Source organism: Micromesistius poutassou (genome assembly GCF_964030765.1).
Source record: "Micromesistius poutassou genome assembly, contig: SUPER_1_unloc_1, whole genome shotgun sequence".
NCBI classification, from domain to species: Eukaryota; Metazoa; Chordata; class Actinopteri; order Gadiformes; family Gadidae; genus Micromesistius; species Micromesistius poutassou.
The window spans coordinates 1,272-17,342 of NW_028180643.1; the positions used below are offsets into that span (position 1 = coordinate 1,272).

Below are 16,071 nucleotides of genomic sequence, written 5' to 3' on the forward strand. Positions count from 1 at the left end.
GTGTGTGTGTGTGTGTGTTGTGGCAACCCGGCCGCAATCACCATGATGCAGAGCACCTGAGGAGGCGGGAGGAAACCTCAACCCAACCCAACCCAACCTCAACCCCTGCTCAAAAGGCTTCCACAGCCGTTCAGGGCTCTCTCTCTCTGGGTGGACGGAGGAGAGTCCAGCCGTTGTGGCTGCACCAGCTTTTACTTCTTTTATAAGAAAGTTTTTGAATTTTCTTTTTGATTAAGCGGGCCGTTGTGGCACGTTTAACACCCAAGAGATTCAAGTGCAGTTTTAAGTGAGGCGGGTTCACTCCCCGAGGTTGCCACAGTGTGTGTGTTTGTGTTTGTCTCTGTGTGTGTGTTTGTGTTTGTGTGTGTGTTTGTGTTTGTCTCTGTGTGTGTGCTTGTGTTTGTCTCTGTGTTTGTGTCTGTGTGTGTGCTTGTGTTTGTGTCTGTGTGTGTGTTTGTGTCTGTGTGTGTGTTTGTGTTTGTCTCTGTGTGTGTGTTTGTGTTTGTCTGTGTGTGTGTTTGTGTTTGTCTGTGTGTGTTTGTGTTTGTCTCTGTGTGTGTGTTTGTCTCCCCGCATTACAGCACAGCATTACATTAACATTAGAGCACACAAGAAAAATGAAAGATCCGTGCAAGATCGCCCCCCCCCCGTCAACAACTCCGCCAGACCGCAATCCCCCCCCCCCTGTCAACAACTCCGCCAGCCCGTAACCCCCCCCATCCGCCCCCCCCCCCCCAACAACTTTCCGGGGGGGGGGGGGGGGGCGGCGCACGGAGGGGGTCTACTGTGTGTGTGTGTGTGTGTGTGTGACCCTGACCCTTGACCCTGCTGACCGTCTGTGTTTTCTTTCTACAGCCGACACAGAGACACTGATCCCCCTATCATGTGTGTGTGTGTGTGTGTACGTGTGTGTGTATGTCCGCCCGTCTGCCTGTGTTGTCTTCTACAGCCGACAACAAAAACAACAAAACAGGAAACAACCTCCTCATCCTCCTCCCTCACCCCCCTCCACTCTACCCTAAACCTGTCTCTACGTGTGTGTGTGTGTGTGTGTTTGTCTCTGTGTGTGTGTGTGTGTGCGTATGCGTGTGTTTGTCTCTACGTGTGTGTGTTTGTCTCTACGTGTGTGTGTGTGTGTGTGTTTGTCTCTGTGTGTGTGTGTGTGATTGTCTGTCTGTCTGTCTGTCTGTCTGTCTGTCTGTCTGTCTGTGTGTGTGTGTTTGTCTCTCTGTGTGTGTGTGTGTGTGTGTGATTGTCTGTGTGTGTGTGTGTGTGTGTGTGTGATTGTCTGTGTGTGTGTGTGTGTGTGAGTGTGTGTGTGTGTCTCTACGTGTCGTGTCGTGGGCACACGAGAAAAAAAAAGATAATCTGCTGCGAAGCTGCGAAGGCCCCCCACCCCCTAACTCTGCCGGGGGGGGGGGGGGGGCGCCACGCACGGAGGGTCACGCCCCTAACTCCCCCGGGGCGTGACTCACTGTCTCTACGTGTGTGTGTGTGTGTGTGCGCATGTTTGTGTGTTAAATGTGTTAAATTTGTGTGTGCCCTTTGTTAAGCTTAACCGTTTAACCCGTTTTTTTCTTTCTACAACCGACACAGAGACGCTGATCCCTCCCACCCCCACCCCCCTACCCCAAACCCAGGGAGGAGGTCCTCCTGGGTGAAGGTGGACCTGAAGGTGTGGATGTGTGTCAGTGTGTCTGAGGACCCTCCTACACCTCGGGACATTCTGTAGAAGGACAGAGTGCCAGCAGGCCGGTCCAGATACACTCCTACTCTGGTAGAGCCAGCGGGGGGGAGACGTATGTCTGTCTCTCTACCGTTGTACCGGGCAGAGTAACCACCATCATAACAAAAAAGACTCCAGGACTTGTTGTTCCATCCAAGCGCGCTGTCACCACCCCGTCCTCTCCTTGTGATTCCTCTGTATGTCACTCCTATATAAACCCATCCTTCCCACTCTACCTCCCAGTAACAGCGGCCAGTCAGAGCCTCTCTACACAACACCTGGTCCCAGGAGTCAAATCTCTCTGGGTGATCCGGATACGACTGGTCCTCTTCAACCCACGTCACCTTTCTGTTGTCCTCAGACAGAGAGAGTCGTCTGTAGGCTGTGTTTGGGTCCAGTGTGAGTTCACAGGCATCTGACGGGAGAACAAGACATGATATTATTCATAATTCCCGAGATATTCCAGGTTATTCGCCCCAAATTCCCCCATTCGTTTTCATTGGAAAATTCAAAAAACGCTGATTCATGATATTATATTCATTGATATACGCTGATATTATATATATCGTATATATTATATATATTATATAGATATTTATATATTATATTATATAATATCATATTATATATAGAGCTCCAGGAGTCGCAAACGGCAACAATCACTTTCTCCTCCAAGCTGCGGTTCACTGCCGAGTGCAGGGAACGGTTGGCCCGGCTGGTTGAACGCTGATTGGCTGTTTTACGTTACTTCCCCCACGTTACTTCACCCAGGGAGTGAACGCTGATTGGCTGTCTCACGCGAATACCGCTGCAAATCCTCGTGAACGTGCTCGCCCGTGACAGGGCAAAATGTCGCGCCATCAATCAAATCTTGCCGCAGGTTTTTGCCGCGACAAATTTCGCCGATTCGCGTCTCTACATTGACTTTGTATGGAATCGTGTCGCGCCGTTGCGTTTGGTGTGAACACACAGTTACGTCCTTGCGGACCCTCCTTGCGTCCACCACAAGGGCCTGACGTGCGCCTCCCAAAAAATGTCACCTTCCGTTGAGGCGACGCAGCAGCAAGGGCTGTGATTGGTCCGCTCACTAACACCCGACGCAGAACCATAAAGGTTCAAGACTGCGTTGAAGCGTCTGCGTGGTCGTTGCGTTGCGTGAACGTGGGACCATAATCAGCCTTTAACTGTTGGACCAGAGAACTGGTAGGTGTGTACACACACACACACACACACACACGTATATATTAGTGCTGTCAATTGATCGCACAATTTGTGATTAATCACAATCAATTGCTTTTTTTCTCTTAAAGGGACACTGTAGCATTTTAAGAAATGTATTAGCTCTTCCCAGGTTTAAAGAGCTAATGAAGGATTACGATTTTTCAAAAGGACGCTGAAGTTGCCTGCTTCCTTATCCTTATCCTTATCAACAGGTCAGGTCAACAGGTCAATGTGTCTAAAGTCTAAATTACAAGCCTTTCTCATTGCTTGGTTGTGTAATTCATTACATAGGCAGCATAACAGTATAACATGTATAGTTAACAGCCTCATTGGTGGATAGCAGCATGGTTAATGGTAAATGAACTGCATTTATACAGCGCATTTCTTGTAACCAGTGGCCACCCAAAGCGCTTTACAATATTGCCTGACATTCACACATTCATACACACATTCACACACCGACGGCGGCGTCAGCCACGCAAGGCGACAGCCAGCTGGTCAGGAGCAGTTAGGGTGAGGTGTCTCGCTCAGGGACACCTCGACACTCAGCGAGGAGGAGGAGCCGGGGATCCAACCAGCAACCTTGCGGTTACCAGCCAACCCGCTCTACCCCCTGAGCTAATGCCGCTCTGTTCATTGGCCGATCAGTTTTACCTCGACGACCAGCCTGAGACGATAAACGTTACGTGGACCCCCCCCCCCCCACCAACAACTCCGCCCGCACACATCCCCGGACGAAAACAACTTCCCGCGCCTGGTCTGTCTGTCTGTCTGTCTGTCTGTCTGTCTGTCTGTCTGTCTGTCTGTCTGTCTGTCTGTCTGTCTGTCTGTCTGTGTGTGTGTGTGTGTGTGTGTGTGTGTGTGTGTTGTGGCAACCTTGTGATAAAACATATAATACATCAAATGTTCGGCATGATGAGCTTATTACACACACGTAACCTTCCAAGATATTAAACTTTTGAATTTCCCAAAACACACACATTGCACCAGCCTTCAAAGGGACACCTTTGTAAACAACAGACTGAACGATCTGAGCTCACATACAGGCTGGAGATAAATTGATGAACCATAGTGTTGTGATGAATCAAACTAAACAAACACTTACGTCTCTGAACTGGATTCAGCCTCCACACTTCACCGTGCTCCACACTGGGGGGGGAAACAAAGTGAGAGCAGCATGTTGAAACATTCACCTTCATCATCTGCTGTCTCATCACTCTCTACACAACATGAGTTACAGCTGCCTTTTCAAACCGCTTCATCTAGCAGCGGCTTGAACCCTTGTAGGAGACTTTGTCCCAGAGTGGAGAGCTGTCCTCTCCATACCTGAGAGTGTCCAGTCTCCATCGTGGATCCTCCAGTCCAGCATAGAGCAGCGCAGCTCCAGAGTCTCCTGGGTGATTGTAGCTCAGGTCCAGCGCTCTCAGATGGGAGGGGTTGGAGCTCAGAGCTGAGGCCAGAGAAGCACAGCCTTCCTGTGTGACCAGGCAGCCAGACAACCTGTGTACACACACACACACACACACACACACACACACACACCATTTATTCTATCTAGCAGTTTGTACCAAATTAAACACATTTAGAAAGTGTATTCATTCCATATGGAGGACAATGAGATATTGTTCTGTTAGAGTCAGGAGAAGTCCTCTCACTGATGCATCATTTCCGGGTCAGGTGTTTGCCCTTGCAGGTAATGCTCCGTGCCCCTGCTGCGGCTACTGCTTCGTTTCATTTATCACTGTGTCCTCATGCTTAAAGCTGGTGTGTTTTCACTGCAGAGCAGCGACTGCGTGCTCCGTGCTCCGTTTAGTCGCTGGTTCTCTCGAGCGGTAAGTGTCCTCTCTCTCTGTGTTACACCGAATGCTATCCTGTAGCTAATGCTAGTGTGGTCACAGGTAGATGTCCCCTGCCGTGTGTCTCTTTCTCTCCCTCCCTCTCCCTGTGCAGGTTTGACTTTGAAAACGGGTATGCTACCTTAAATCTAACCTCCAAAAGCCTTGATAAATGTAGCTTAGCCATACTCATTTTATGTTTATTGACAGGGAACGCTCATCAGCTGGCCGAAATCTATAGATTTATCTGATTTATCTGACTCCGCCACCAGCTGATTGGGGCCGCTGCTGCTTTGTTCACAGCTTTTGTCTATAGCTTTGTCTGCTGTTTGTCTCTGCTGCTAATCACACCGTTTGTCTCTGCTGCTATATACGACGTTGTCCCTTGCTTTGTCTCCGGCAGCCACTTATTCCTTGCTGCTCTGTGCTGCTTGGTGGTGCTGCTGTTGCTGGCTTTTGGCTACAGCCGGCTTGCATGGTGGACTGCCGACACCACACCTTTAACCTGTTTATCCATTTAATTTGAGCCAAATGATTTTAGGAGTTAATCCCTTCATTTGGTTTTGTTTTGTTGTCTTTATTATTTAAGTTTATTTTGTGAACTATTTCCTGCTTTATGTTGTATATTGCTTTGTACATTTTGGGTTAATTATTTCCGTTGTAACTTCCTTTTTGTTTCCTTCTCAGTGGCTGCAGGCTGGTGGTGGTGCTGGTGACGTGGGTGGTGGTGTCCCTCATTCTTGTGTGCTGTGCTTCCTTGGATTTGGTGATACCAGTGTGTGACTGCCACGTGTGTCTGGGTGAACCCTTTCCCTTTAATTTATTCCTGTTGAGTCCCCTTCCCCTTCACCTGCTCTTTCCCCACCAGTAGGCCTCAGCCCCTGATTGGGATGAATGCTCATTTTTGTGATAATATATACATTTTATTAAACAAAGTATTTTTGTAAACTTGGAACCACGTGTCTTGCCTGTTGAGTGGAACAAACCTGTGTTTTTGATCAATGTAAAATAATATATAATAATTCCTTGGGTGCAATTCCCAAGGTGGCGTTGTCGAGCAACCTAAGATTCACATTGAGAGCCTCCACACCGCCACATTAATAAAGGACATCTTTACTGTTCAATATGTTTCACTTTACCATGGCCAGTGATGTTTTAGTGGTGAGGGGTGCATTATATTCAGATCACAGCACGGCTAAAGCCTCATCACCATGTCTACACTAATGACAACTCCTCAGCTCTCATCAGCTGACCAGAGTTACATAACGTATAACATACATAACCTACTAGCAGTTAACAGGTCAACAACCCCTAACCCTCACATCAGCTGGCCAGAGTTACATCACGTATAGCATACATATCGATATTGATAACAGTCCACCTAGTCGTGGATCATCCCTTACATATTAAACAACCCCAAGACGCAGTTTGAAGAAGAGGCTGATAACTGACCTGAGAGTTTCCAGTGTACAGTGTGGACTCCCCAGTCCAGCAGAGAGCAGCTTCACTCCTAAATCCAGCAGGTCATTGGTACTCAGATCCAGCTCTCTCAGACTAGAGGAGTTGGAGCTGAGAACTGAGGCCAGAGAAGCACAGCCTTCCTGTGTGATCAGGCAGCCAGACAACCTACACACACACACACACACACACACACACACACACACACACACACACACACACACACACACACCATTTATTCTTTCTGGTTGAGAGCAGTTTGTACTAAAGTAACCACATTTATAAAGTGTAGGCCTATTCATCATTCCATTTGGAGGACAAGTTAAAGCTTTATAAAATATATTTTTTATAATAATATCGAAACAGAATTTCGATATCATTTATACTTTATTCAGAATCACAGTTTAAGTTTAATATGGCTTCGTTTTCAGTTGGTCTCATTGATTTACGTTGACGCTAGAGCGTGAGAACGTTCAGGCAATGTTGCCAGATTGGGCAGTTTTTCCCTCAGATTAAAGAACGTTAATATCACAATAAAAAATGTGACCCTGTTTAAATGGGTTTGCGTTAACGCCGGTCATAACGCATTTCACTGACAGCACTAATATTAATATTACTTTTTATTTCAGTACTATGAATAACATGTATTACAAAAAAATACATGTTGTTCATAACACTGAAATAAAAAGTAGATCTACAGAGATGTTTTGTGGATAATTATACGTTTTATTCCAATATTATGTATATTGTGTTGTGAGGAGAATAAATAACCGAGTGAGCAGGAAAATACTTTTCGAGCACGAGAGCAAAGACGGCATTTGTCCGCGTGGGGGCGTCAGTTGCGTGCTGCTTCACTTTATGTGCACACTTTTATGGATGTAAATCTGTTGAATGTCTTCTGATATTGAACCTTGTGGTGTAACTGTTTGTCCATTGACTAAAACTGACCTACCCTGACACTGCATCAGGCAGGAGCAGCACTTACTGGTCTAGAATAACCAGTTTGAAGAAGAGGCTGATAACTGACCTGAGAGTTTCCAGTGTACAGTGTGGACTCCCCAGTCCAGAAGAGAGCAGCTCCACTCCTGAATCCTGCAGATCATTGGTACTCAGGTCCAGCTCTTTCAGAATAGAGGAGTTGGAGCTGAGAACTGAGGCCAGAGAAGCACAGCCTTCCTGTGTGATCAGGCAGCCAGACAACCTGCACACACACACACACACACACACACACACACACACACACACACACACACACACACACACACACACGCACCATTTACTCTTTCTGGTTGAGAGCAGTTCATACTAAAGTAACCACATTTATAAAGTGTATTCATCATTCCATTTGGAGGACAAGTTAAAGCTTTATTGATACTTTATGGAGACAAAGCTGTGTCACCCTGTCTGAGAACAGGAAGAGGAAGTGGGGAGATGACATCATCAAAGACAGTATAACTTCCTTCACATGGATGTGAAACAGGATCTTAAACAAATGCTCCTTTCTCAATAGCTACAACTCAATGAGATATTGTTCTGTTAGAATCAGGAGAACTCTGCTGTGTTTGGTACGCGAAGATCGTTTCTTCACATGTTCTAACATTGTGTAGAACCAGGGAGTGTTTTGTCAGCAGGGAAAAGAGCAACAGAAATGCATCAGGCAGGAGCAGCACTTACTGGAAGCTAGAATAACCAGTTTGAAGAAGAGGCTGATAACTGACCTGAGAGTTTCCAGTGTACAGTGTGGACTCCCTAGTCCAGCAGAGAGCAGCTTCACTCCTGAATCCTTCAGATCATTGGTACTTAGGTCCAGCTCTTTCAGACTAGAGGAGTTGGAGCTGAGAACTGAGGCCAGAGCTTTACAGCATCTCTTTGACAGATTACAGCCATTCAGTCTTCACACACAATAAACAGAACATGTTAGGGACTGTGATTAAAATAACACATCTTTAACTTATTACATAATGAAGGAATGTTATTAGTTGAAAAAATATTTCATCAATCATTAGATGTTTAAATGTTTATGTTTCAGGTGTAAAATGTTAAATTTTTTTATTTGTGTTTGAAAATGTTTTTCTAAATGAATACTACTTCTATATTATGCTATTTTTAATATGCTCTTATGTGTACTGTTATACATTATACGTTAATAGTACACCTACAGAGATGTTTTGTATATTATTATAACTTATAATAATAAGTTCTTCTAGTATGTTTATTATGTTGTGAGTAGAATAGTAATGCATGTTGTTATGAACCTACAGATATCTTTTGCATATTATTTTAACCTTATATTCCAGTTTTATGTATATTGTGTTGTGTGTATTGTTGTACATGTTATAAGTGAACCTACAGAGATGTTTTGGAGGCTTTGACCACTGGCAGCAGCCTCAGAAGACCCTCCTCTGAAGCAGAGTATTTCTTCAGGTCAAACACGTCCAGCTCCTCTTCTGATGTCAGTAAGATGAAGACCAGAGCTGACCACTGAGCAGGGGAGAGAGATTCTCTGGAGAGACTTCCTGATGTGAGGTACTTTTGGATCTCCTCCAGTAGAGAACGGTCGTTCAGCTCATTCAAACAGTGGAGCAGGTTGATGCTTCTCTCTGGAGAGAGATCTCCATTTAACTTCTTCTTGATGTAGGACACTGTTTCCTCATGTGTGCATGAGGGGTCTTTCCCTTCCTGTCCACTTGCTGTATTTCCCAGCAGACCTTGTAGAAGATTCTGATTGGTCTCCAGAGAGAGGCCCAGGAGGAAACGGAGGAACAAGTCCAGGTGTCCGTTCTTACTTTGTAAGGCCTTGTCCACAGCACTCTGGTAAAGTTTGAGCTTTCTTTTTGTTGTTTCTTTGTTTCTCACAAGAATAGACCAGAGCGATTGCAGTTGTCCTAAAAGCAGATTGACACCAGTCTCGATAAAGGACAGAAAGACATAAAGGGCAGCCAGAAACTCCTGGATGCTCAGATGGACAAAGGAGAAGACCTTGTCCTGGTACAGCCCACACTCCTCTTTAAAGATCTGGGTGAACACTCCTGAGTACACTGAGGCTGCTCTGATATCAATGTCACACTCTGCCAGGTCGGCCTCGTAGAAGATCAGGTTGCCTTTTGCCAGCTGGTTAAAAGCCAGTTTTCCAAGAGAAACAATGATCTCCCTGCTCTCTGAACTCCAGTGTGGATCCGTTTCAGCTCTCCCATGGTACTTCCTGTCCCTCTGTATGGACTGAAGCCTCAGGAAGTAGATGTACATCTGAGTCACGGTCTTGGGCTTCTCTTCTATCTGAGATTTTTTGAAGATGTCCTCCAGAACTGTAGCAGTGATCCAACAGAAGACTGGGATGTGACACATGATGTGGAGGCTTCGTGATTTCTTCACGTGGGAGATGATTGTGTTGGCCAGCGTCTCCTCTTTGAATCTCTTCCTGAAGTACTCCTCCTTCTGTGGGTCGGTGAACCCTCTCACCTCTGTAACCATGTCAACACACTCAGCAGGGATCTGATTGGCTGCCGCAGGGCGTGTGGTTATCCAGATGCGAGCGGAGGGAAACAGGTCACCCCTGATGAGGTTTGTCAGCAGCACGTCCACTGAGGTTGGCTTTGTGACATCAGTCCAGGTCTGGTTGTTCTGGAAGTACAGAGGAAGTCGACACTCATCCAGACCATCCAAGATGAAGACAACTTGGAACCGGTCAAATCTGAAGATTCCTGCTTCTTTGGTCTCAATAAAGAAGTGATGAAGAAGTTCCACCAAGCTAAACTCTTTCCCTTCCAGTAAATTCAACTCTCTAAAAGTGAATATAAATGTGAAGTGTATGTTGTGGTTAGTTTTGCCTTCAGCCCAGTCCAGAGTGAACTTATGTGTCAAGATGGTTTTACCAATGCCGGCCACTCCAGTTGTCATTATTGTTCTGATTGGTTGATCTTGTCCAGGTAAGGGTTTAAAGATGTCTTCACATTTGATTGGTGTTTCTTCCTTGGCTGGTTTCCTGGAAGCTGTTTCAATCAGTCTGACCTCATGCTCCTGGTTAACCTCTCCACTGCCTCTCTCTGTGATGAAGAGCTCTGTGTAGATGTCATTCAGACCTGTTGGCTGTCCTGCTTTAGGGATTCCCTCAAACACACACCTGCATTTCTCTTTCAGATGAGACTTGATTTTATGTTGGCACTCAACAGCAACAGTTTCTATGACAAAACAATGGTTGACATTATTGGACACATTTGAATTATTCCTGTACAATTCTAAACTTCATGTTATTTATATAGCTATATCAATTCTACTTAAGAGGTGTCTTATAACCTGTTAAGTAGTGCTATCATTGTTGTGTATCAGTAGAAAGTGACTGATGCAAGATGCTGATATAACAAGATAGTGTTGCATCTCTTCCACTGAGTTATGCTCTGGTATATATATGTTTTTAGCATTGTCACTTATTGATGACCGGATGGCAACCTGGAAATTCTACTTGATACAACCTGGAATATTGCCCCCCATTCCCTTTCACACATGACTTCATGCAGGAAATGTTCAGGAACATTTAGAACAGCAAGAATGCATTTGTGATATTGTGAATCTCTTACCGCCCCTCAGTGTGTCGGCCAGTTCCTCCTGGTTCATCTCCATCAGGCAGATCATTGTGATGTCTACCACTCCCTCTATGGCGCGCCTCCTCTGCTCCTTCTTCTTACCATCCTCCTCCTCCTCCCTCTGACTCTCTGAGCATTGTGGGTAATCTGGGTAGAGAACCCTCCAGAGCTTCTTTAGCTCCTTGTCTAGGAAAGCGTGTGCGTTCTCCTCAGCCCTCTGGAACAGAACAAACATCAAGGAGAACTTTAGTGTGAACTCACTGAGGACATCAGAAGCATCTCTCCTGGATTCACGTCCCGCTGGTCTGAAGAGGGAAGCCTGGAGACTATGTGCTCCACAAGAGATGCTTTCTCATGTTCATGTAGAGCTAAAGTCAAATGTCTTGGTGGAAATGTACACACCTTGATCAGCTCTGTTTGATGCTGTACAGACTGAGCACTAGTAACCTTTGACCTCTGGTGGGGTTGTCTGTGGAGAAAACACACACACACACACACATTCTGTTCTTCAATAAATCACTTCACTCCAAAGATAAATTCAAGGTGATTTAATGAATGGGGCATATTGAAAGACATTGAACCTTTTAGCATTAGAAATGTAAAATCTGCTCCAAGTCGTCTCATTATTCAATGCATTCATACAAATCAAGAGTCAAAATAAATCCCCCGAGCCATGAATCAATCCAGCACCAAGTGCTGGATGGTGTGATCCGACATTGGTACTGTTCGGATAGACTGTTCTTCACTTTATCATCACTCTACAGCTAGCATGCGGTCTGTGAAGGGTTTCTTATTGGGACCAAGAAGCCATCTGACACGGAGGGAGGCTGTGGTACCCCTCTCTGGTTCCCAACAGGACCGTTCTAGCCCCCTCTGGTGGTCGTTCAGAGAGGTTCTGCTCTCTGGTTCAGGACCGTTCTAGCCCCCTCTGGTGGTCATTCAGAGAGGTTCTGCTCTCTGGTTCAGGACCGTTCTAGCCCCCTCTGGTGGTCGTTCAGAGAGGTTCTGCTCTCTGGTTCAGGACCGTTCTAGCCCCCTCTGGTGGTCGTTCAGAGAGGTTCTGCTCTCTGGTTCAGGACCATTCTAGCCCCCTCTGGTGGTCGTTCAGAGAGGTTCTGCTCTCTGGTTCAGGACCATTCTAGCCCCCTCTGGTGGTCGTTCAGAGAGGTTCTTCTCTCTGGTTCAGGACCGTTCTAGCCCCCTCTGGTGGTCGTTCAGAGAGGTTCTGCTCTCTGGTTCAGGACCGTTCTAGCCCCCTCTGGTGGTCGTTCAGAGAGGTTCGGCACTTTGATTCAACAAACTTTAGAACCACCGGGTGTGTTCCACTGAAGCTGGACTGATGTGTGATGCGGTGCATCTCAGAGTGTGTTCTTCTGTTGCTGCCATACCGTGTTGCAGTTCAACATACGGGCTTTGGTCCCGCCCAACTGAACTAATATTTTGCAGTCCAGTCCTCAGTTAAATGTCAAGTTTCATTGTCTACCTTTCACCTTAGGTCCCGCCCTAGTCCCGGGACTAATTGAAAAAAAACGGGTTCCTATTGGAGGAAATTGAACTGGCTCTCATTCTTGCTCAGGAACAGCTTTCTCCTGGGGGTAATTGATCCTGATTGTTTATGTTCTGATTAATGATCTGCAGGCGGGATGGAAATTATCCTCGGGCTGCCAGATCAATAGCTCTGCTTTATTAGCTGAATCCTCACCTTTTCTTAGAAGTTGGATGATTTACATCTTTAAACGCAACAGGATGATCCATAGAGCGGTCACTCTTCATGGAGACACAGCTGGGTCCAGGGGAGTCTGCTCTCTGCTGCTGGACTCTTCTAGAAAAACAAGAACCAGGATTTATGGATGTTTGATAGATACTGTATTTCTATAATCGCAGATAAATCCTTACCTTTTCTCAATAGACTTATTTCCATCTTTAAATGCAACAGGATGATCCATAGAGCGGTCACTCTTCATGGATACACAGCTGGGTCCAGGGGAGTCTGCTCTCTGCTGCTGGACTCTTCTAGAAAAACAAGAACCAGGATTTATGGATGTTTGATAGATGCTGTATTTCTATAATCGCAGATAAATCCTTACCTTTTCTCAATAGACTTTTTTCCATCTTTAAACGCAACAGGATGATCCATAGAGCGGTCACTCTTCATGGAGACACAGCTGGGTCCAGGGGAGTCTGCTCTCTGCTGCTGGACTCTTCTAGAAAAACAAGAACCAGGATTTATGGATGTTTGATAGATGCTGTATTTCTATAATCGCAGATAAATCCTTACCTTTTCTCAATAGACTTATTTCCATCTTTAAACGCAACAGGATGATCCATAGAGCGGTCACTCTTCATGGAGACACAGCTGGGTCCAGGGGAGTCTGCTCTCTGCTGCTGGACTCTTCTAGAAAAACAAGAACCAGGATTTATGGATGTTTGATAGATGCTGTATTTCTATAATCGCAGATAAATCCTTACCTTTTCTCAATAGACTTATTTCCATCTTTAAACGCAACAGGATGATCCATAGAGCGGTCACTCTTCATGGAGCCACAGCTGGGTCCAGGGGAGTCTGCTCTCTGCTGCTGGACTCTTCTAGAAAAACAAGAACCAGGATTTATGGATGTTTGATAGATGCTGTATTTCTATAATCGCAGATAAATCCTTACCTTTTCTCAATAGACTTTTTTCCATCTTTAAACGCAACAGGATGATCCATAGAGCGGTCACTCTTCATGGAGACACAGCTGGGTCCAGGGGAGTCTGCTCTCTGCTGCTGGACTCTTCTAGAAAAACAAGAACCAGGATTTATGGATGTTTGATAGATGCTGTATTTCTATAATCGCAGATAAATCCTTACCTTTTCTCAATAGACTTATTTCCATCTTTAAACGCAACAGGATGATCCATAGAGCGGTCACTCTTCATGGAGCCACAGCTGGGTCCAGGGGAGTCTGCTCTCTGCTGCTGGACTCTTCTAGAAAAACAAGAACCAGGATTTATGGATGTTTGATAGATGCTGTATTTCTATAATCGCAGATAAATCCTTACCTTTTCTCAATAGACTTATTTCCATCTTTAAACGCAACAGGATGATCCATAGAGCGGTCACTCTTCATGGAGCCACAGCTGGGTCCAGGGGAGTCTGCTCTCTGCTGCTGGACTCTTCTAGAAAAACAAGAACCAGGATTTATGGATGTTTGATAGATGCTGTATTTCTATAATCACAGATAAATCCTTACCTTTTCTCAATAGACTTATTTCCATCTTTAAACGCAACAGGATGATCCATAGAGCGGTCACTCTTCATGGAGACACAGCTGGGTCCAGGGGAGTCTGCTCTCTGCTGCTGGACTCTTCTAGAAAAACAAGAACCAGGATTTATGGATGTGTGATAGATGCTGTATTTCTATAATCGCAGATAAATCCTTACATTTTCTCAATAGACTTATTTCCATCTTTAAACGCAACAGGATGATCCATAGAGCGGTCACTCTTCATGGATACACAGCTGGGTCCAGGGGAGTCTGCTCTCTGCTGCTGGACTCTTCTAGAAAAACAAGAACCAGGATTTATGGATGTTTGATAGATGCTGTATTTCTATAATCGCAGATAAATCCTTACCTTTTCTCAATAGACTTTTTTCCATCTTTAAACGCAACAGGATGATCCATAGAGCGGTCACTCTTCATGGAGACACAGCTGGGTCCAGGGGAGTCTGCTCTCTGCTGCTGGACTCTTCTAGAAAAACAAGAACCAGGATTTATGGATGTTTGATAGATGCTGTATTTCTATAATCGCAGATAAATCCTTACCTTTTCTCAATAGACTTATTTCCATCTTTAAACGCAACAGGATGATCCATAGAGCGGTCACTCTTCATGGAGCCACAGCTGGGTCCAGGGGAGTCTGCTCTCTGCTGCTGGACTCTTCTAGAAAAACAAGAACCAGGATTTATGGATGTTTGATAGATGCTGTATTTCTATAATCGCAGATAAATCCTTACCTTTTCTCAATAGACTTTTTTCCATCTTTAAACGCAACAGGATGATCCATAGAGCGGTCACTCTTCATGGAGACACAGCTGGGTCCAGGGGAGTCTGCTCTCTGCTGCTGGACTCTTCTAGAAAAACAAGAACCAGGATTTATGGATGTTTGATAGATGCTGTATTTCTATAATCGCAGATAAATCCTTACCTTTTCTCAATAGACTTTTTTCCATCTTTAAACGCAACAGGATGATCCATAGAGCGGTCACTCTTCATGGAGACACAGCTGGGTCCAGGGGAGTCTGCTCTCTGCTGCTGGACTCTTCTAGAAAAACAAGAACCAGGATTTATGGATGTTTGATAGATGCTGTATTTCTATAATCGCAGATAAATCCTTACCTTTTCTCAATAGACTTATTTCCATCTTTAAACGCAACAGGATGATCCATAGAGCGGTCACTCTTCATGGAGCCACAGCTGGGTCCAGGGGAGTCTGCTCTCTGCTGCTGGACTCTTCTAGAAAAACAAGAACCAGGATTTATGGATGTTTGATAGATGCTGTATTTCTATAATCGCAGATAAATCCTTACCTTTTCTCAATAGACTTATTTCCATCTTTAAACGCAAGCGGATGATCCATAGAGCGGTCACTCTTCATGGAGACACAGCTGGGTCCAGGGGAGTCTGCTCTCTCCTGCTGCGCTGGGCTTCAACACACATACACACACACACACACACACACACACACACACACACAGCTGTTACTCAGACTAATGATGGAGTTATGATATATCACCGCTGAGCTCTGAGATGGACAACAGTCACAGACAGTGAGATCCTCTTCTTACCTCTTAGCTTTGCTCTGACGGTCATGTTCAACAGACAGAGTGGTCTTAGAGGTAGGACTCCCCTCCTCTCGCTCCTCATCCATAGCAGACTGGAGACCTGGACACAAACACAACTACACATTGTTTCTACGGCCATTCAGTGTTTGTTCTGCTTTTATATAAGTTGCTTTTTGCCGGTCACAGGGGGCTGTTGTCTGGGGGATGAGAGGCAGGGTGGTCTTTCCTGGACGTATATTCATAGACCCTCTTATTCTCAATGAGGGTAAAGATGTGGAGATGCCTCCCAGACGTTTCTAATAACTATTTAATAACTATTTATCTGTTAACACAGGAGGTCTCTAAGGGTCAGATCAAGAACAAACTCACAATGCGGATATACCTACTGTTCCCTGTGCTGGTTAAACCGCTCTGAAGGCAGGACCA

General features: G+C 45.4%; 1 protein-coding gene across 1 annotated transcript; it reads right to left on the reverse strand.

Moving 5' to 3' along the window:
• Window positions 1-1,581: 1,581 nt before the first annotated feature.
• LOC311338036 (NACHT, LRR and PYD domains-containing protein 3-like) lies at window positions 1,582-15,731 on the reverse strand (the record flags this gene model as incomplete). The annotated part of the gene is made up of 11 exons (XM_084488953.1): window positions 1,582-2,141; window positions 4,053-4,096; window positions 4,274-4,447; window positions 6,235-6,408; window positions 7,268-7,441; window positions 7,959-8,132; window positions 8,591-10,418; window positions 10,815-11,037; window positions 11,223-11,289; window positions 12,908-13,024; window positions 15,649-15,731. The coding sequence occupies 11 exons, from the start codon at window positions 15,729-15,731 to the stop codon at window positions 1,582-1,584; spliced, it is 3,618 nt and encodes a 1,205-aa protein (XP_084345079.1).
• Between the last annotated feature and the right edge of the window lie 340 nt (window positions 15,732-16,071).